We start from the raw sequence: 19579 nt of genomic DNA on the forward strand, positions 1-19579 counted from the left end.
CGCCGTCGCCATCCCCAAAGCACGGAGTGTATACAGTATTTGGAATGACTTGGAAATATGTTTAAAATGTAGATATGTTACACCCAATGCACCAAGTACGTATTTGGAATGACTTGGAAATATATTAAACATGTAGATATGCTGCTGATGCATTACAATGGGAAAAGCTGAAGAAACATCAAAACGTTTTTAATTGTCTTTATGTGGAGAAATCATTTGCGCAATAGCAACCTACTCCAGTGCAATCAGGTTTGGGTCAGGGTAGTAACCATGAGCCAGTGTAATCAAGTCATTTTGGTTTCCCCAAATAGAACTGACACGGTAAAAATGTGCATATTAAAACTCTAATAAATGAATGAAACATGAATTATATCTATTTACTTTTCAAATCTGCGTCTTCTGAAGCTCGCATTTCCGCACTTTCGCATGTACAGCACTTTGTATGCAGCGATGGCTGTTCGAAAGTGCTCTATAAATTGAATTTAATTTAATTTCCGAACACCGAGGCGTAAATGGGCTGTCACTTCTATACTTAACACGTATATAAGACTCAACACTGTTCAATCGGTTTCGTCCACAGTCCAAAGTCGTCACGGTTAATGCGTTCCACAGAGGTTATATGAGGAGGAGCTAAATTTAGAAGGCACACGTCTCAGGAACCCCAAAGTGAGGAGAGTCCCACTCATAAAACAGCTTCAACACAGACAGGCCCTGTCGAGCCAAAAGGACGTTCATTCATTCATTCATTTTCCGATCCGCTTATCGTCACAAGGGGGGGGGGGCTGGAGCCGATCCCAGCTGTCTTCGGGTAGAGGCGGTGGACACCCTGAACCGGTTGCCCAGCCAATCGCAGGTAAAAAAAAAAAAGGACGTGCCGTGGTCAAAATAATTAGCTACTGTATAGTACCCAAACCGTGCAATAGATGGCGTTGTGGGCGAAGAAGCAAAGGGAAGTAATAAAAAACACTTCCGGGTTAGAAGCAGCCAACAATTTTGAAATATAACGTGATAGTGTATTCTGTATTTACTAGTTGAAAGACTAACACTGGCACGTACGATAAATGGTTTAAAAGTTTGAAATAAATAGTTTCGCGATGACAGACGAAAAAAACATCTAGTTAACAATGCTATCTGTCACTCTGCTTAACTTTTTTTCCTCAACTCCTTTCACAAACTTTTTAAATATGTTTATGTCAACCTAGGTGTATGTGTAGGCGCGTAACCGGTCGGATTATGTTTTCCTGACGTAGCCATCGTTTTGACAGATTTGGCGTTTTATCAACTCGTTGCTCATGTTCAACCACGTTTTAAAAAACGTCCTGCCCATGTATTCAATCCGATGTACACCCAATGTTTGGCAACATTCAAGAGGACGCTGCGATCCATCAGACAATTTGGATTATGCCAGGACCTTGTTGGATAACTTTGTGGACAGACACTTTATCTCACCTGGACACAGAAACGTGGAGCTGTTTAAGCGTGGGACCATTTGCAGCTACGGGCCACTGGGCACCGAGCTCAGGGAGAATGTGCTGCACCAGTGGTGGCGTTCGATGTCTGGTTCCAAAGATCAGGTGTTCGGGATAAACACGCCGAGCAGCAGCGGTAGTCGGAATGCAACTGGGGGACGATGGGGACACTTGAGGGTCGCAGAACCTGATGCCCTCCAGAAAATACTGAAGGAGACAGAGCTGAGTCGGGAGCAGCTCGTCCAGAATCTCCACATGCTTCTGCAGACATCACCTTTGCTGAGAACTAGCCTTTTTCACGGTAGTACTCCAACCCTTTCTTTGTTGTTAATAGTTTTAAGAATTAAGAATTTTATCGAGAGAGAGAAATACAATTACATATATATATAGATAGATAATGTTATTGTTATACTGTGGACATGACAAATCAACATATTGAAACATAAATCCTGAATTCATTTGTTGCGCCCTCTGTTTGTTTTTTTAGGATCTTTGGAGCAGTTCGTCCCCATATTTGAATTGGTGAACAGGAAGCTCCCATTTGGCATCGCTGAGACTGGTAGATGTTTCCAGCCCTCAAAAGAAGGTGATGGCTGGTGAGAATTCATCCACTCTCCAACAAACCTCGTCTGTGCGCCTTACAAATGGTCGCACTACCCAGAAATTGGAATATTGTCTTACCTACCCCAATTTACACCACAAAAGAAAAATCCCTCTACAACTCTAAAAAAAAAACTTGAGACTGCCATGTTTTCTACAATTTCTCGATCATTTTGATTACTGGTGGGGAACTTGTGGGTGATTTTGGTTATTATGAAGAAAACCTTTGGAAAATGTCTCAATCAGCTCTTAAATTCAACTTTTATGTGCTTCTTTTTACTGTTATTATTATTGTATATTGGCCCAAAAAAATGTACCTTTCGTTGCACAAGGCATTTAAAATGAACATGAAACTGAACAAGGGTGGTCTGATATTTTTTTCTCCAAAGACTGTCTAGTGCAGACGGTCTGGAGCACTGTGATGTGAGCAACAGTTTCTGCAATCAGAAACATGTACTCTGACAATAATGAGGTAGTGATTGTCTTTTTTATGAAGAATCTATCACAAAACAGGAACATGAATCTCTGTACTTGTACTTACAAACTGGTGCAACAGAAATCGCGAAATAAATGAACACGACTAACAACTCAATAACTTGAATGTGACATAAGATAAGAGGATGAGACCTAGGCATTTTTTATTCTGGTATAGTGACGCTTAACATTTTGAGTCAAGGAGATAATTCTTTGAACAAAAGTGGCAAGTTAACAGGCTACTTTCTGGTTAGGAGTGAGTTTAGCACAAAATGACTCTACCATTTGCATTTTAAATTCCAAGATGATATTTCTGTCAGCCCAGCAGAAGTCACAGAGGCATCTCTTGTCTGGTTCTGCTCCCCTCGAACCTCTTCGCAATGGATGGACCACTGGGCTCGACAGAGGCTCAAGTGGTGGAGAAAGGTGAGCTCTTGTTTGAAAACTCCCCAAAATATGTTTTGGTTAAATTGATGCCATTTAAAAAAAAAACAATTCTTGGGGTGGCGGGGCAGTTCGCCCTCGCTCCGTCAGACTTCAGCAGCAGTGACGTCCCTCAGAGTGAACTAGAGGGGGCGGCGTCGCGCGGTGTGAAGATCTTCTACAGGTTCCCTTGGGGTCAAGAGCCCCTGGAAGTTCTGTGGAGCCGAGGAGACGGTGAACTGCTGCAGATGCACAAAGGAATCCGCTCCATACTCCAGGTGAGGCACATCCACAGCGCTTTATGGCTTCTTGACGTGCTCTTTTAGTGTGCTGGAGTCCAAATAACTGCATCTGGTTGCATTGCTGGCACACGACACCTTCAATAATGCCCCTGTAAATTGTCATTGCTTCAAACCCATCAGCTGTCTCATGCCACCATGTCTTTGTGGCCTCCTTCATGCTGCCATAGCCCCCTACTCTTTAAGATCCTCGACCTCCCCTCTGCTAATCAGTCCACCATGGGGCACAGAGCTCCACCCTAACCAAGACTCACAAACTTTTTTCAAATCCTGACTTAACTCATCTTTATTTATATAAAACACACATCTTCCAGTGTGTCTACTCACTCCATCACTCGTTATATTAGCCCACTGCCCTCCATATCATTTGGTATGCAATGATGAATGAACAATTCATGAAATTTAAATTGACATTGCAATGTAGTAGAATGCAGTTTTCAAATCACATCATGATTAATGCTTTGTGCTGATGGAGAATACTCCACTACATCCCCAATCTATATTTGTTTGCATTGTTGGTCTTTCCAAACATCCTGTAGAGTCGAGATGGGCGCAAGTCTATCCCGCACGTAGTTTCAACTACGGGGAACATCGATCGTGGTTTGTTGGCCTTTTTGTACAACTCGCTGCAGCTGCACAAGAGAGAAGACACCAAACAGAAGCTACAGCAGAGAAAGGTAACGCCATCTGTAAACGTGTAATTCTTTTTACAAGCCTTTTGAAACATTTCTGTCATGCCTTATTTCATCATGTCACTGATTTATTTTAGGTTCTGAAATTGCATCCACTGTTGGCCCCAGTCAAAGTGGCTTTAGGTATCGGCAGAGGAGCCACCATGGAGCTGAGGCAGGTCAGAGAAACACTTAATAGATTTATTGACCTTTGCTGTGTGTCATTTGCCATTTACTTTGCTTATGGACTGTAGGTTTGTGATGGCCTGCTGCAGGATTTAAAGGAGGCCAAAATCTCTGCTTGGCCCGGATATCTTGAATCATCATCCATGCCAATGGAACAGCTCAACTCCAAGTAATAAGTTGATAAAAAAGAAATAAATGCACGACTCATAAAAAGTTTGGGATATTCAGCTTCCGTGTTAAATTTCAGGATCAAACTAAAATGCACCATAACCGTAACTGGTGAACTTGATTTAACCTTAATTTTTTTTAAATAATAATTAAAAAAATGTTTTCCTGTTGGGTATTCAGCCAGTTTGCTAGTCTCTAACAAGGAGCTTAATGGCAAAATCCACAACAGTTGTTTTGGTCCTTGGAAATGTATTGGCAAAGTATACATGTCCAAGGACATCCATCTCTGTGCCTTTCTGTGACTCCTCCAGTTTTTGTTGCAACCTGCTGATGACAATCTGTGATCCACCAAGTTCACTGGCTACTTCCACCTGAGGACATCCTGTTTAAAGCTTTACAATGATGTGGTACTGTTGATCAATTGTTAGGTGTCCTCTCGCTCTTATGACATCAAAAAGTGAACAGCACAATGAACACAAACTGTTTGATATCCATTCATATCAAACCAGGAAATGTGTTGGGATAAAACAAACAACTGTTGTGAATTCTGCTATTCAGATTTTTGTTGGAACACGGCAATAAAAAGTACGAAACCACTGAACAGCTGGACATGCTCGTTGAAAAGTGCATACAGGATTTAAAGGTTGTCGTGCATTTTGGGTTCATCTGGAAATTTCACCTGAAAAAACACTATCCTTAGCTTTTTGTAAGTACTTCAGTGTATATTAGAATGTTTCGCTGTCTTCATGAATTGCTTAATGAGTACTAAATACACTTTGATGTGGGTGTTTGGTGCATCGTAGGTATGACGAGATGGGTGTGCTTTTTACTGCGGTGATCAGTGAGAGCACGCTGGAGAGCGGTCTCCTGCAGCTGCGCAGCAGAGACACCACCATCAAGGAGACCATGCACATCTCGGAACTGACCAACTTCCTCTGCAGATATATTTCTGCTGCAGGCAACATGTAAATTATTATCCGTGTCCTAATTGGATGTCCACTCGGTCCCTCAATTTTGTGTTGCTGTAGGTACAAAACCATTGCCAATGACTTGTTTTTTTTTTATTTATTTTTTTTTGGATACAGTATTACGTATAGTCAAGATGGTAATAAATGGACTACGTTGGCAACATCAAGGAGCTTTTTGAACACATTTTGTCATTCAAGACATTCAGAATGTACATTGACACCACAGTATTTACAATTCTTTCCCAGATTTGACACGGGCCGTTTGCGTCGGTCAGGGCAGATGTGGTTTTGAAGGTTACAAGGCATGTGATGAACTGGTTTGCACAAGACAGTACAGTCACTGCAGTATTTACTGTTTTGTATCAGAGTGTTTTCATATTCTGTCTTAGATGCGTTTAACATACAAATGTAGTTTTTTCTGTAACTATAACATCACTACTGCATGAATGTAAATTAGTGATTGTTCCATCGCCACTGCAGGAATGGAACATGCCCATAAGCCAAAGAGCCAAAGAAAGATTTCTATCAAAATCATTCTATTATTTATATGGAATTTTTTTTGCCACAAACAAAGCATTTTTAAAAAAGGGTTTGAATTAAGTATGAACATAAGCTTTGATCTTGAGATCACAATACAATACAATACAATACATGCTGATTTATATAGCGCTTTCACAACAGCGACAGCTGTAACAAAGCGCTTCACAAAACAGTTAACATAAAGTAAAATAATAAACACAACACATAACATAAAACACGGACAGTCGTGCAGTCCTAACCGCTTTTCCGTCACACGCTTTGTTGTTTGAAGCAGTTTGAGATGAAAGAGGAGAGAATCAAAGTGTCCTTTAACCAGTGGATCAGAGACGTCATGCTCAAAATGTGCACACGTCGGCTACAAGCTAAGTTTCAAAGTCAACAAGAAGCTGTAGCATCCATTGCCGAAAAAAGAGATTGGTTCACTTCTCCTGTCCCATGGAAATCCATTTCAATTCCAAGCGGCGACTCTCAGTTCCAAATACGCATCGGCGCTCTGCGCCAACGCTCCTCTCTCCTCATCCTCAACTTCAGCAGCCATCCATCCAGCCGCACCAACGCCGACTGTCCGACAGCGCCGACATAGCCACTGAACAAAACGGGGTTGTGAAAAATGCTGCCCATTACAGGCGCAAAAAACACAAGCACCCCAGGTCTGTCCAGCACCGACAGTCAATGGCGCCGACATTCCTCCCAATCAACATCTGTGCTGGTACAGGCGTGCTGCCGAGAAGGCGCAACCACCAAGCACAGATACTTCTCCTTTGACGAATGTCGTGGCCAAAAAACGCTGAAAACAGTCCATATCAGGTCCACACGATGAAACAACAAACAACATGTGACAAAACAAAAGACAAAAATACCAAAAAAAGAACAAAAAAGCAAGGCTCTTGAAGAGCACTTCACGAGCATTTCTATCTTACACTATTCTGAGGCCTTTCGAGAAAGAAACACAGTCGGACATAAATGCTTTCATATGTTTCAGTCTTGCTACAATTTAGGGATTTTGAATAAATCTCAAATTTGATTAGAAAACAAATTGGGAGATGATTTAAGACATGGGTGTCAAAGTCTAGGACCGGGGGGCCAGACCTGGCCCGCCACATCATTTTATGTGGCCGGCGAAAGCAAATCACACATGTCAAGTTCCATGATGCTTGCTAAAGTCTGAACCAAAATTTCAAATTGTCATATGTAATCCACAAGTCATTATTCTTGACTTCTGATTTTAAAACTAATTATTCATCAATTTGTTGTGCGCTATGTATGTAAGATGTGGAGAGGATGAAACATTTATATGGTTTCCCAAAATTCATAACGGCCCTCCAAGGGAAACAAACCATTACTACAATGTGGCCCGTGACAAAAAGGAGTATGACACCCCTGATTTAAGATGTGTTTGTGGGAAAAATGGCTAGGTAGATAATCAAAGTATTATAGTTTTGATTTTTTTTTCTTGACTACCGGCTGATAGCGCAGTCGGTGGGTTTGAGAATGAGCACAAGCAAGAAAGAATATCGGATGCGTTTGAGGAAATTAGGACTCACTCGCTATATCAGGTAGTAGCAGTAATGCACAATTAAGTTGTTTGGCAAACCGCTATGACAAAACAGAAGAAGAGAAAGAACGAAGACACGGGGAACTCGCGAGATTTCCCAGACTGTCTTTTCCTGTCATTGGTCCATTCGTGAACTGTTCAGCGTGTCTGCACTCGGTGGTTGTGCTCGGTGGTTTTGCTAGCATTTAGAAATGGCCACAGCCAAGCAAAATGAAGCGAAAGCTTCTTCTTTGGAGGAAAATAAGGAAAATTCACCGGGCGGAGGAATTGGTCTTGAAAGTATCTTTTTGCAGCGTTCTATATCCATTGCGTGTTTTATCGAATCAAGACTGCCAATATTCGAAGCTAACTTTCGCATATCAGCTACGTGTCTCGAGGCTCGCGATGTTAGGCTACGTGTCACACTGAAGACTGTTACTGACAGACAATTCAACTTCTTTTGCCATCTCGCCTTAAAATGATTGAGAGCGTCAGATCCATATGAGAAGTGATTGCGCACGTGTGAGTGTGTTTTAGTGTGTTATTCCTGTTGCCCAGTAATCGCGCATCGTGTTATATCGAAACACCCAACAGTTGTAAAAATACTGTCGTAATGGTGGGTGCACGTGGAATGTGTAGAAGTGGATGAAATATTAGTGCGCTTGTGTGTAAAGCTGAGATTCCTTATCTGTGAATCGTAGTCTTGCAAATCATTAAGGAGTCCCAGCAGCTGCACGGTCTCAGACATGGGGACTACCAAAGATACAGGTAAGCGCCTGTCTGGTTCTCGAGTCGCGCAATTGTAGCTGTAAGAAGATTAAAAGCATGACCTTGTGACTCCTGCCATAAAGCTGTCTGTACCTACTCTTTTGCAGGGGCTACTGTTCTCGTAGACTGCGCCGTCTACGCAAGACTCTTGGATTCAAGATGGGGAACCGGCACAAGTTTGTTGGGAAGAAAATAACAGTCGAGATGCTTTCAGACAGCAGGTAAGGAATCATATTATTGCTGTTTTGTAATTTATGATTGGTGACAGAGGGGTACACAGGTTAAGTATACTTTTTGCCATCTAGTAGATGAAGATCTAATCATTTTGCCTGTCGCAGGCAGAGATAGATGAGATGCATTTGTGGGCATTAAATTATCATTTTGGTGAAAATGAAATGGCCCTCTGGGATCCACAGAGGGAAATTGACTTGTTGATGATCCCTGAGTGTTGATGCAACTTGTTCCTCCTTTTTAGGTACTTGCTTCTGGTTTTGATGGAAGCAGAGCGTGCATGGAGTTATGCCATGCAATTGAAGCAGGAGGCCAACACGGAGCCGCGTAAGCGTTTCCACCTGCTGGCACGGCTCCGGAAAGCTGCCAAGCACAGTGAGAAGCTGGAGAAGCTGTGTGAGAGCCCCTCTGTTGATGCCAAGACGAAACTGGAAGCACAGGTACTCTCAACCCTTTGTTGATGGTGCCGTGCGTAGGCCTGTCAGGACAATATATTTTCCCCTGTCACAATAAACCGTGAGATCGTTTTTTTAATCCCATTTGCATTGACAAGTGATGTCAATCTGATTTATATTTTGTTCGTGGAATATGAGTTGAGCAGAAAAATAAATCTGTTTTTATTCATCTAAGGAGTCTGCTATTTTGCCCTAATGTAATGAGATCACACAGTACCCAAGGGCTCAGCTTGCACATGTCACGCCTCACCTGTTATTTTACATTGTTCTACCAATTCTATATTATTTAGTAAAAAATTGTTGTAATATTTTTGTATCCTCATCCTTTTCATTTTGTTTTTAAAATCAACTTCATGTTAAATTTTCAACTACTATATAGTTTTAGTTTTCAGTACAAATGCATTAAAATTGTCAATTTAAAACGATAAAAGAAAATGGTTCTAATAATCAATATGGGATCATATGAAAAAAACGTGATTTTTGTTTTATCCCCATAGTACATTTCTTTCATTGAGTTGTAAGTGATTTCAACGTTGACAATGATTTACAATGCACATATACCAAGATTTCCACAGTGTTGTTATTTTGTAACTTAATCTATTAACCACCTCGTCTTACAAAATGTAAGACTTTTCCTCGTCCATAGAACTACCAAAGATATTTTTGTGTGTGTGTGTCTGCACTTTTATTGTCACTGATGTTGCATCTTGTTTGTAACTCCAGGCCTATACATCATATCTGACTGGCATGGTAGAGTTTGAACTGCAAAAGTGGAAGTGCGCCATGGAGGCCTTCAACAAGTGCAAGTGAGCCTTGTTTCACTCATTTATTTTAAATAATGTTCAGTTATTCAATGTTTTCCTTTTATCATAGTCGAGGAATACGATAAATTGTTAATTTGATTTTAAGGACCATCTATGAAAAGCTTGCAAGTGCATTCACTGACGAGCTGGAAGCGCTGTATCGCCAGCGTGTGGACGAAATATCACCCAACATCCGATACTGTGCTTACAATATAGGTAAGAGTGGTAGACAATAGTGAAAATAATTAACAGATTGTACTTTGAAACTGTAATCATCTCACTTCTTGTCTTTTCCCCTCACTCATGGTTTTGCTGTCTGACAGGTGACCAGAACGCCATCAATGACTTGATGCAGATGAGACTGACAGGAGGGGGTGGAGGCATGATGGCTGAGAAACTAGAGGTGAGAACATTGTGATGTTGCTCACAAACTAAAGAATCACTGCTCCCAAATTTACCAACGGTCATTGATCTCCCATCCCCAGGCCCTGATCACTCAGGCAAGAACCAAGCAGGCGGCCACCATGAGCGAGGTGGAGTGGCGTGGGAGGAGTGTGCCCGTCAAGATTGACAAGGCTCGCATCTTCTTGTTGGGTCTAGCAGACAATGAGGCTGCCATTGCTCAGGTCAGTATCCCTCAGGGTTATAATTGTTTCTGAAGTTTCATTATTGTTAGTTTTGATTTCATTTTGAGATTTTTTGAAAAATTTGGTTTTAATTTTTTATTCAGAGGGGGTTGTTTTATTTGTAAGAGCAAGAGCATTTTCCCTGATATATATATATATATATATATATATATATATATATTGGTATTAGTTTTAGTTTTAGTTTTTTGGGGTCAATTTTTCTGTATTTTGTGTTTTGCAAGATGGAAAAAACCCCACATCACAATAAGTATTGGGTTGTAAAAATTCAACCAAAATATATTTTTTAAAATCAGCCATCCACAAATTCAATGCAGGTGCTGTATAACAGTCCACATACTTTGAAGTACAGTCAGTGGACTGCATAATTTTGCTTCAAAAATTAGATCCATCACAACTGTATCTTCTCAAAGCTTGGATGGTCTCAATTTGCATCCCTTGTTTACCAAATTGCAAAAGCATAAAGTGGATTTGCACCATAAATTGTTATTGAGACGTATTCCACGAATAACACTTTAAAAGTATTTATTAAGTTTATGCCTGTAATTGTCATGAACATTGATATTAATTACTGCTTTATTTGCCTCTACGTTTATATTCCATACTACAATACATGTCATGTTATTTGTCATAATAAAGAAAATCTCAATTAGATTATTTTCCATAATCGTCCAGCCGTAATAAATATGGCGGTACAGTTTTTCTGTCATCGTACATAAAAATAATTTTGCACGATTGAATATGCTTTGTAATAGAATATTATACATTTTATTGGTGAAAAGCAGCATTCCTATCCTGTTCAATAATCAAAAAAACTGTAAAAGCACAACTTTACTGCCTATATTTCACAGTACACACAGATGTATTACACCTCAAGGTGACATGGAAGAGGGAACAAAATAGTTTGAAGTAGATTAGTTCAATTGATGAGTTGTGAGGGCAACGACAGCACATGTATTGGATTGGATAAACTTTATTGCCAAATGTACTGTATGTGTAACATACAGCACAGATGAAATGTATTCCCTCTCAACATAAAACAACACATGAGACACAGACAATCGTGCACTCTTAACCACTTTCCTGCATACACTTTGTTGTCTGAAGCAGTTATAGATGAAAGAGGAGCGAATCAAAGTGTCCTTTTCACCAGTGGATAAAAGACGTCATGCTGCATGTAGAATATTGTCCACAGTTTTGTGTTTAAAAGAAAAGAAAATCCACTTCTGGTGTCGATATCTGTATCATGATATTTGGCCCAGGTAATACTTGGTTTCAGATCGCATCCAAACTCCCTGCTTTCACCCATCCCAGCCAACAAGTGGGGATAGATGATTGACCATCCAGTCAGGCGCAAGCGTGAAACCAGTCCATCAATCAGAAACGAGCATGAAAACAGTCCACCAATCAGGGCTTGGGTTCTTACAGATGGATTTGCATATGATGAGGAAGTCAGATGCTGCACTAATCCATGAAGCCAGGGCGCAGCCAACCTGGAACCGAAGTGTAACCAGTCTATCAATCAATAAATGACTATTTGGCAGATGCTGTGCCAATTCCAGCAACACCTTTAAAACACCACTTGGTGGCGTTATCATCACTCCGCAAAACCCTTCCTGTTCAGTACTTTAACAGAACAATTTTTTTATACTGTAGATAACCTTTTAATATTCTTTAAGGTGTGAAAGTATGCTTGTACAACTTTATTTATTTATTTATTGGTGACAGTTTGAGCCGCGAATAAATGACAATTATAGTAATTTATTTAGTGAAATTTAGGTGGAATTATAACAACTTGGAAGTCAACCAGTGTCAGATTCACTGTAGTCTGCGACACCTTGTCCTCACCTGATTCTCACCTTTGTGAAAATCTCTGGCTATACTGTAGTTGACCAAACGTTCAGTGGGTGTCATTGTACTCTTTTGAGTCTCCATTGGCTAATCGGAGCCACCTCCATTCATTCCTGTGGGTTTTGTCGCAAGCACTCCTCGTGCGCACTCCCATCAGGCCCTCTGGCATTCAGCTCCGCTCTTCGTACAACTACATTCTGAGCATATCAGGACACACACAAATGCAGGACAACACCCAGTTTGTGTGTGCGTGAAGATGCAATTGTATTGCCGTTTACTTGAAATAGTTAAAACCTGACTTCTGTTCCTTGCAGAATGTATTTATTTTTTCCCATAGCGCTAGGTATGGATGTAAAAGTCGCAAGATTTCATGTTCTGTACACAAAGTCATCATTGATACAAGCTTACGTGCTCCGTGCACCGAAGGGCCATTTTGTATGTGTCAGTCTGCATGCATGCAGCCCTCCTCCTCAACCACAGAGCATGTAGAACAGGCAGCGCCGGTTATGCTGGGCGTAGCAAGGTGTTGCCACGCAAGTGCGGGACTTTAAATACCACCATGACCCCTGAGGTGCATCGCTCAGCTCCCTCGTCAATTTTTGTGCTTTTAAAAGTAAATGTGGTTTTAAACACACATCATAGGGAAGTATTGATAACGTATATTTGCTGACCTTCACTGCTTTTTGATTTTACAGCTGTATAGATGAGTAATTCAAGGTTGTACGGTGAAGAAAATGCATCATTGATACCAGAGTAGAGTGCAGGAATGCATCAATAGCCTGCTGGGCCACATACCTCCATCTTCTTCTCACCTATATCTCTAACTATGTGTTCTTGCCTTGGAGTCTCACACTTATTATGTGTAGGTGTGTGTGCGTGCACGCGCGCACGATTGACTTCCAAGTTTGCGACTTGAATCACGCGGAAAGTGAATGCAAGTGTCGAATTCAGGTGTTGAGCAACACACCAGCATTGCAGCTGATCGTTCGCCTCCCAAATTCCAGCGCCTCTGAAGGCATTCGCCCTGATTCAGTCTGCTTGTTTAAAGGGACAACCTCTAAATGTCAGCAGATGTGGACCGAAATCAAAATGGTCTTCTAATCTACACCTGATGTTTTCTATGTGAAATAACTTATGTCAATGTCATTCTTTTGAAGGTTGACGAAAAAGTAAGACGATGAATACTGCAAAATTCTGTCTGCGAAGGTGCACCACCTCAATAAAAAATCTGAAGCTTTTCCCACCCGTGCTGCTTTATAAGCTGCACATTTTACACACATTCACATATGATAAAACACTATTCGTGGATTAATTCACGGCCTGTTCTTCTGCAGCACCTTGGTTGCTTTTTGGGGATACATCTTTGTCTTCAATTTTCAACAAACATATGTTGTCCAAATACGATACAGTCTTTCTATCTCACAGTAAAACAAACAAACAATAAAAGGAACACCCAAAACTGTTGTATCGCAGTCATAGTACGAAGCAACAAACATAAGCGTGGACAGCTCTATTCGATCAACGCTTCCAAGCTTGACAAACGTCCTTTTGCACTTGCGCATTCACACAAGTTTCGGTAAATTAAAGAGAAGCTAAATATAAATGAAAACAAGATGCTCTTGGGATTGAGGAAATTGCAAATACGCGCTTCTTTGATCACCAGGGTGTCGTTGGGGAACAATATCGCACTTATTGTCCAAACTTCATAGTAATAATCAAATGTAACTTTGTCACCAGCTCTTCGGAAAATATCTTGTGGCGTCGTCGACATGTTATAACAGAAGCACATTGATCTGTCATCTCATCGTGAAAATGCAATCTAGGCAAAGGAAACATTGATTCTAACAAAATGTAGATCCAGCCTCTTGTTTTCTTGGCACTGGATTCTGGATTGCTTTTAATCTCATCTCCTTGTTGCCTCTCGAGAAGGCAGCCAATGAGGAGACCAAAGAGCATCTGTATGAGACACTGCTGGCCGAGTGCCGAGACACCATCCAAGCGGTGCGAGAGGAGCTCAAGACTGAGGCGGTACGATTATTTCACCGAAGAAGTAGCTTCTCTCTCTCTTTTTTTGTAAATAGCTCAATTGCAGGGTGTTCCTATGACTGAAATGTCGAAAATTAACATGTTTTATGTTTGCTCATTACTCGTGCTTGCAGAAGCAGCGAGAGAGAAGTTCTGATGCTGAGAATGGAAAAGTGTCCAACATGCAGTTTCTGCACAGGTAGCTTTTGTTTTCATCAATGATCTACAGAGTAATTTTCGCAGCCACCGTTTCAATCTTGCTATACTGTATTCAAGTTCTGCCCCCCCCCCCTTTTTTTTGTGCAAGCCAACAATAGTTTACTCTATTATGTTGGAATTTTTCATTGTGGCTTACCAAAGTCTAGTTTCTAACATGTAAAGGTGGAAAATCGATAGCCACACAATTAGCATGACAGCAACAATGACACGGCATGTTGGTTGCTCATAAATTAAGCAAAGAGAATCAACTGGACGTGTTCCGTGTAGTGTGCTGACATTTTCTCTCTGAACACCATATCTTTTGATCCTCTGTCGCAATCGCTGCCGCATTCCAGTCTTACATTCCATTTTCATACAAGTAAAAATTCTCTGGCAACCAATCAATAGACAGCTGTGTGTCTTGCTCCACATTACCTGAGCGAACAGGACCGTAAATCGAGCAAACAATCCTTCTAAGAAATTGGGATGGGCCCAATTGGAGATTTCTTCGTTTCCAATTGGAATGAAGTACTAAATGCACTGCAAGTGGTCTTTGGTTTGTGAAGGCCCCAATGTGTCACATTTGAAGGCAATAGTTTGCACAGTGGCATAAGAACGGAGAACGTGGAGATTTTGGCAGCAACTCCTAGAATTAATCACTATCTCGGCCAATTGATTCCCATTGAGAGCTCCAGTGAAACACTCGAGGCGGACTGAAAATGTTGTCGGCCTATTCCCAAAACATCCGTCAGCTTGAATTTTTACCCCCCCCCCCCCCCCCATCTCATTCTCCTGTGCACCGCATCCCAGCTGAGGTCATCTCGATGGCAACAAAACCATGTGTTAGTGTGCCGACTGGGACAGAGGCCACAGACCCGCGCGTTCACACACATATCATCACACAAAGGCAAACCACAACCCTGTCGATCAACGCTTTTTGTTGGCCTACAGACCGCCTCTCCCTTCCGATGTTACGGCCCAGCTGCGGATGGGATTTGGTGGTCCCTTCATGATTTGCAAAGTCTGCTCACTTAATCTGGCTGTAAAATCGGAACTCCGTCGTAACCAGAGTAGCCCTCGCCATATCCCATAGAGAAATGATCATTTTAAATAAACCAGCCAGTGTTGTCAGGATGGAATTTTCCATTTCCATTTGTAAATCAGGCGATGACAAATGTATCGATTGTGACTTTTGAATCATTAGCATAGATATGATAGGAAGTCAAACGTTTGCTTAAGCTGCTGGTGTCATCTGCCAGCTACCTGAGCTACATCAAGCTGTGCACGCTGGTGAAGAGGAACGAGAGCATGGCGCACACACTGCAGGCCAAGCTGAAGGAGCCTGAGGGGGATGAGAATAAGAGGGGCCCCCGTCCACAGGACCTCATCCGCCTCTATGACATTATCCTGCAGGCAAGTGTGTGGACGTGGAACATAACCGCTGTGTCGTTCCTCTAAACACCGCATCTGGAAGCTTAAGCGGTCTCTCTGTTGTCCCCGCAGAGTCTGGCTGAACTCTCCTCCCTGCACGGGCTGGAGGACGACCACACCTTTCAGAAAGAGGTCTCCCTCAAGACGCTGGCCTACAAAGCATACAGGTCAGCCACTCTACATGTGTGACTAATACGTTGCACACCTTTGACACTTACTATGTTTGTGTGCCTTGCAGGTGTTTCTACATTGCCCAGTCTTATGTTCTGGTGAAGAAGTGGAGCGAGGCTCTGGTGCTCTACGAGAGGGTGCTCAAGTATGCTAAGGAGGTGCAGTCGAAGGCCAAGAGCATGAACAGCCTTAAGGTTGGGAGCAGCAGCATGTTGCTAGTCGAGCCTCAACGTGGGCACCCAAGCGTTCACTGAGCCTTTGCGTTTTAATCATTGACGTTGTCTGTGGTCTCGGCAGGATCTGCCTGATGTTCAGGAGCTCATTGCTAAAGTCAATGCAGAAAAATACTCTCTTCAAGCGGCAGCCATTTTAGGTAACGACTGTTAAAGCTGCTCACTTTTTTTTTTTTTTGGGCTACCTGAGGGAGCTGACAAAATGCTTATTTGTTTCAGACACTGGCGAGACTGTTGACGTTCCCACTCCACAGCCCATCAAAGACAACACGGTAAAAGGAAACAACTAGGTCTAGACCTATGCAGATAGTTGAAAAACATTTTGGCTAAAAATACAACAGGAGCCAACATGGTTCTACATTATGATGCTAATGATCGTCATTGCCTGATTTGGAACCATGAATTGACATAACTTGCAGTCTTTTAAAAGAGTACAATGACAACTTCACAACATTTGACCAAACAACTATGGCATAAATCTAAATCACTAAATCCTAAATCAGATTACAACAACAATGCAAACAAATCTGTGGCCTTCTTGCAGCCTTTATGATTTTGACATTTCATTTTACTACATTTGATTCATTTTTCAGCCTGAGTTAAAAGCATTTTTTTTTCTTTCTAGATGCTTAGTTTTTAAGCACAACCATGAGCCATATATGTGGAAATGAGACAGTCATGTAGGATATTATGGGTTTTAAACACTCCTTACATTTGTGTGGACATGTCCGAAGAAGCAATTTCCGCTAATGAGTCACTTGTCAACACGGTAACGTTATCCTCGTGACTCTCCAGCCTCTGTGCGATCGCTTGGAGACGTTCCGCCTGGACCCGTCCCTCGTGGGCAAGCATCCCAACCTGGTCCACTTTCCGCCCGACTTCCAGCCGATCCCTTGCAAGCCTCTCTTCTTTGACCTGGCTCTCAACCATGTGGCCTTCCCGCCCCTGGATGACAAAGTGGAGCAGAAGGTCAAGGGCGGCCTCACCGGCTACATCAAGGGCATCTTTGGATTCGGCAGCTAAAACGTAAAGAAGAAAAGCCTCCCTCGTGGCATTTGTTAGAATCATGTTTCTTGGTTACTTTCAGTGCCTCCGCGCGAGACAACCGGATGAGTTTTGGAGAAAGGAATGTCATGAAATCCACCTGCCAACTTTTAATGACTTGTCATGGTTAAGCCAGTTGCCATGTCTTAATATTTACATCCATGTTGTTTATCTCAGAAAGCCACTTTGACACAGTACACTTCATGAAATACCTGCAATCATGTGACCTCAAGCACCTCATTGGTTTGCTTGTTCCCTTTTCTTCCCTCCAGGTCCGCCCTGATTTTTAATTTGTTTGTTTTCGTCTCTCAATTGTCAGGGTTCACATATCATCAATGTAGAACCAACCCGCTGGTTTAGGCGATCAATGTACCGGTAAAAAGCACAAGGCGGTCAGTTGCTTCCGGATACGAAGATGGTGCTCAAGTCAAGTGCAGTGGGGCTTCCTCTCTGAATTTAGGTGAGCTCATAGGGAAAATATAATGGTATGTTCCAAAAAGGATTCTGGGCCTGCTCTGGTACACTTCAGACCATTCGGGAACAAAGAGTGTTGTTGGAATGTAATGGAACACTCACACCCTCCAAGTAGAGTTGGGGTGTCAGATTGAATTTTCAAACGCATACAAAGTTCACCACTCTTGATTTGCACTGTGACCATTGTCCATCCATCCGTTATCTAAAAGGAAAGAAAAAGATTCACTGGATAGTCAAGTCTTTAGATAAGCGATTCACGGTGTCTTGCTGTGTCTTCATGTGGGAAACAGAGATGATGGTCCAACTGTTTCAGCCTTTCCAAATGTCACACTTTTTGCCGTATCTGGCATAAATGAGTACACCCCTCACATTCTAGTACCATATATTTTCATGGGACGATGAAGATATGACAGTCAGCTAAACAGCTTGTATACCAGAAATTTACTAAACTCTGAAAATAGCTCAATACAAAACTTTTAAGTTTTAAACCACTGGCAACAGGATTACACTCCAAAGTGAAGCATCCGTAATTGTCATTTTGTTCAACTTAGGTCTCACGCCGCTGCTCAGTTTGAGGTAGTTAGCTGTCTTCATATAGCCTCAGTTATCTCTATACAACTAAAATGCCACCGCCCCAACCCCTTCCTTACAGATCCTCAGAAATGCAGCTGAAAAACTGGAACACTAACTAGCCAAATGGGACTGGTGTGTACCAATAGCTAATTGAAGCCAACGTGGACATTTTCACTTCAGGGTTTACTCGTTTTTGTTGCCAGTGGTTTAGACATTTGTGGCCGTGTGCGGAGTAATGCGGTGGACAGTATACAGTATACGACTACTATACAAGCTGCCCACTGTTTACACTGTAGCAGTGTGTCGTTTCAACAGCATTCTATCATGAAGAAAAAAATTAACAAAAACATGACAGTTGTACTATTTTTTTTAACCCCTTAACCCCCTGTTTGCTTCCAGAGGACCATGTTGGAGTCTTTTAAATGTTGTTTTCTAAATCACAGATATCGTCCCTGTCAAGAAATGTTGTACTGTGCAAAGGTCTTAGGCAAGCACAAGCTTTTTGCTGACCCTTTTGCAGCACAGTGAGTCACTCACCCTTTGTTTGGCAAAGTTCCAGTTGTATGCCGTTCCTGACATTTTGTGTGTGGGGCAGGGGTTAATTTTGACACAGTAAAAGAGTAACTAGTATGAAGCACTAAAACTAACAGGTCGACAGAAAATTGACACTCAAATATTTATTGTTCATGAAATGTGGCCTCTCCTGAACGAGCTCTATGAATTATCCCGTTAAACATTATTATTCTTATAGCAAACATCAAATCTAAAGATTCCTCAGACCTTTGCACGGTACTGTACGTCTTAAGCCCATCAGAATATACTGTTGGATATTTTATCAATAAACCGCTGATCTGTTATTTACTTTTGCGATATGATGTGGGTGGGGGGGGTCCCTGTTTTATGATGGGGTTCCATTCTATGGTGGTGACATAACCAAGTCCTATCACAGCCAGTAAATACAGTATTTGTATGAAAAACGCTTCTGGGCGATGGATGTAAAACAATGAAATGAAATCAGTTTGCGCCAGGTGAACTGAGGGTGCCTTGTGTTGCAAGGTGACATCTTTCGCCCCCTTGCGTGAACTTGTCTGTTGTGTGTTCTTTGTAACCTGAAAATGTCCTACGTTGCGACCATAAATTGAGGACCCACTCTATTTTTCTGTCTCCTGAGTTGATTTTCACTGACCCCCATCCCCTGTCGTAGTCGAAAAGATTTGGTCCAAATGAAAATTTGTTTGGAAGCAAAATAAATGAGCTGAGTGATTTGAAGACATAAAGTATATTTGCACCTAGTCTTTGCTGTGGTTCATTTAAATTCAGCGGCATTTTGTTCTCGGGGTTAGAAT

At 41.8% G+C, this 19579-nt stretch overlaps 2 protein-coding genes across 4 annotated transcripts; both read left to right on the forward strand.

Moving 5' to 3' along the window:
- Nucleotides 1-849: 849 nt before the first annotated feature.
- On the forward strand, nucleotides 850-5425 carry polg2 (polymerase (DNA directed), gamma 2, accessory subunit). Of its 3 annotated transcripts, none has more exons than XM_086119403.1 (8): nucleotides 850-1770; nucleotides 1957-2055; nucleotides 2869-2969; nucleotides 3059-3244; nucleotides 3805-3942; nucleotides 4035-4115; nucleotides 4191-4291; nucleotides 5094-5425. In XM_086119403.1, the coding sequence occupies exons 1-8, from the start codon at nucleotides 1293-1295 to the stop codon at nucleotides 5257-5259; spliced, it is 1350 nt and encodes a 449-aa protein (XP_085975529.1). In that variant the 5' UTR covers nucleotides 850-1292; the 3' UTR covers nucleotides 5260-5425. The 3 variants fall into 3 exon arrangements, with proteins under 3 accessions (XP_085975529.1, XP_085975528.1, XP_085975530.1); XM_086119402.1 differs by having other exon boundaries at nucleotides 851-1770; nucleotides 1957-2065; nucleotides 2864-2969; XM_086119404.1 differs by having other exon boundaries at nucleotides 851-1770; nucleotides 2872-2969.
- A 2038-nt stretch (nucleotides 5426-7463) lies between these two features.
- srp68 (signal recognition particle 68) lies at nucleotides 7464-19387 on the forward strand. The gene is made up of 16 exons (XM_086120581.1): nucleotides 7464-7632; nucleotides 8034-8100; nucleotides 8208-8321; nucleotides 8576-8771; nucleotides 9510-9592; nucleotides 9696-9805; nucleotides 9913-9992; nucleotides 10075-10215; nucleotides 14014-14112; nucleotides 14244-14308; nucleotides 15567-15720; nucleotides 15811-15905; nucleotides 15977-16103; nucleotides 16207-16282; nucleotides 16362-16414; nucleotides 16938-19387. The coding sequence occupies exons 1-16, from the start codon at nucleotides 7545-7547 to the stop codon at nucleotides 17163-17165; spliced, it is 1776 nt and encodes a 591-aa protein (XP_085976707.1). The 5' UTR covers nucleotides 7464-7544; the 3' UTR covers nucleotides 17166-19387.
- The last annotated feature ends 192 nt before the right edge of the window (nucleotides 19388-19579 follow it).

Source organism: Hippocampus guttulatus, chromosome 9, assembly GCF_054856545.1.
Source record: "Hippocampus guttulatus isolate MCC_2025c chromosome 9, RoL_Hgut_1.0, whole genome shotgun sequence".
In the NCBI taxonomy this organism is placed as follows: Eukaryota; Metazoa; Chordata; class Actinopteri; order Syngnathiformes; family Syngnathidae; genus Hippocampus; species Hippocampus guttulatus.

Excerpts from the sequence above, each read along its gene's own strand:
- polg2 (XM_086119402.1), top strand. The coding sequence starts at position 1,293 with ATGTTCAACCACGTTTTAAAAAACGTCCTGCCCATGTATTCAATCCGA. Across the intron at positions 1,771-1,956 it reads GAGAACTAGCCTTTTTCACG|GATCTTTGGAGCAGTTCGTC; the intron begins GTAGTACTCCAA and ends TTGTTTTTTTAG. Across the intron at positions 4,116-4,190 it reads CCACCATGGAGCTGAGGCAG|GTTTGTGATGGCCTGCTGCA; the intron begins GTCAGAGAAACA and ends TATGGACTGTAG.
- srp68 (XM_086120581.1), top strand. The coding sequence starts at position 7,545 with ATGGCCACAGCCAAGCAAAATGAAGCGAAAGCTTCTTCTTTGGAGGAA. Across the intron at positions 15,906-15,976 it reads CTGGCCTACAAAGCATACAG|GTGTTTCTACATTGCCCAGT; the intron begins GTCAGCCACTCT and ends TGTGCCTTGCAG. Across the intron at positions 16,415-16,937 it reads AGCCCATCAAAGACAACACG|CCTCTGTGCGATCGCTTGGA; the intron begins GTAAAAGGAAAC and ends GTGACTCTCCAG.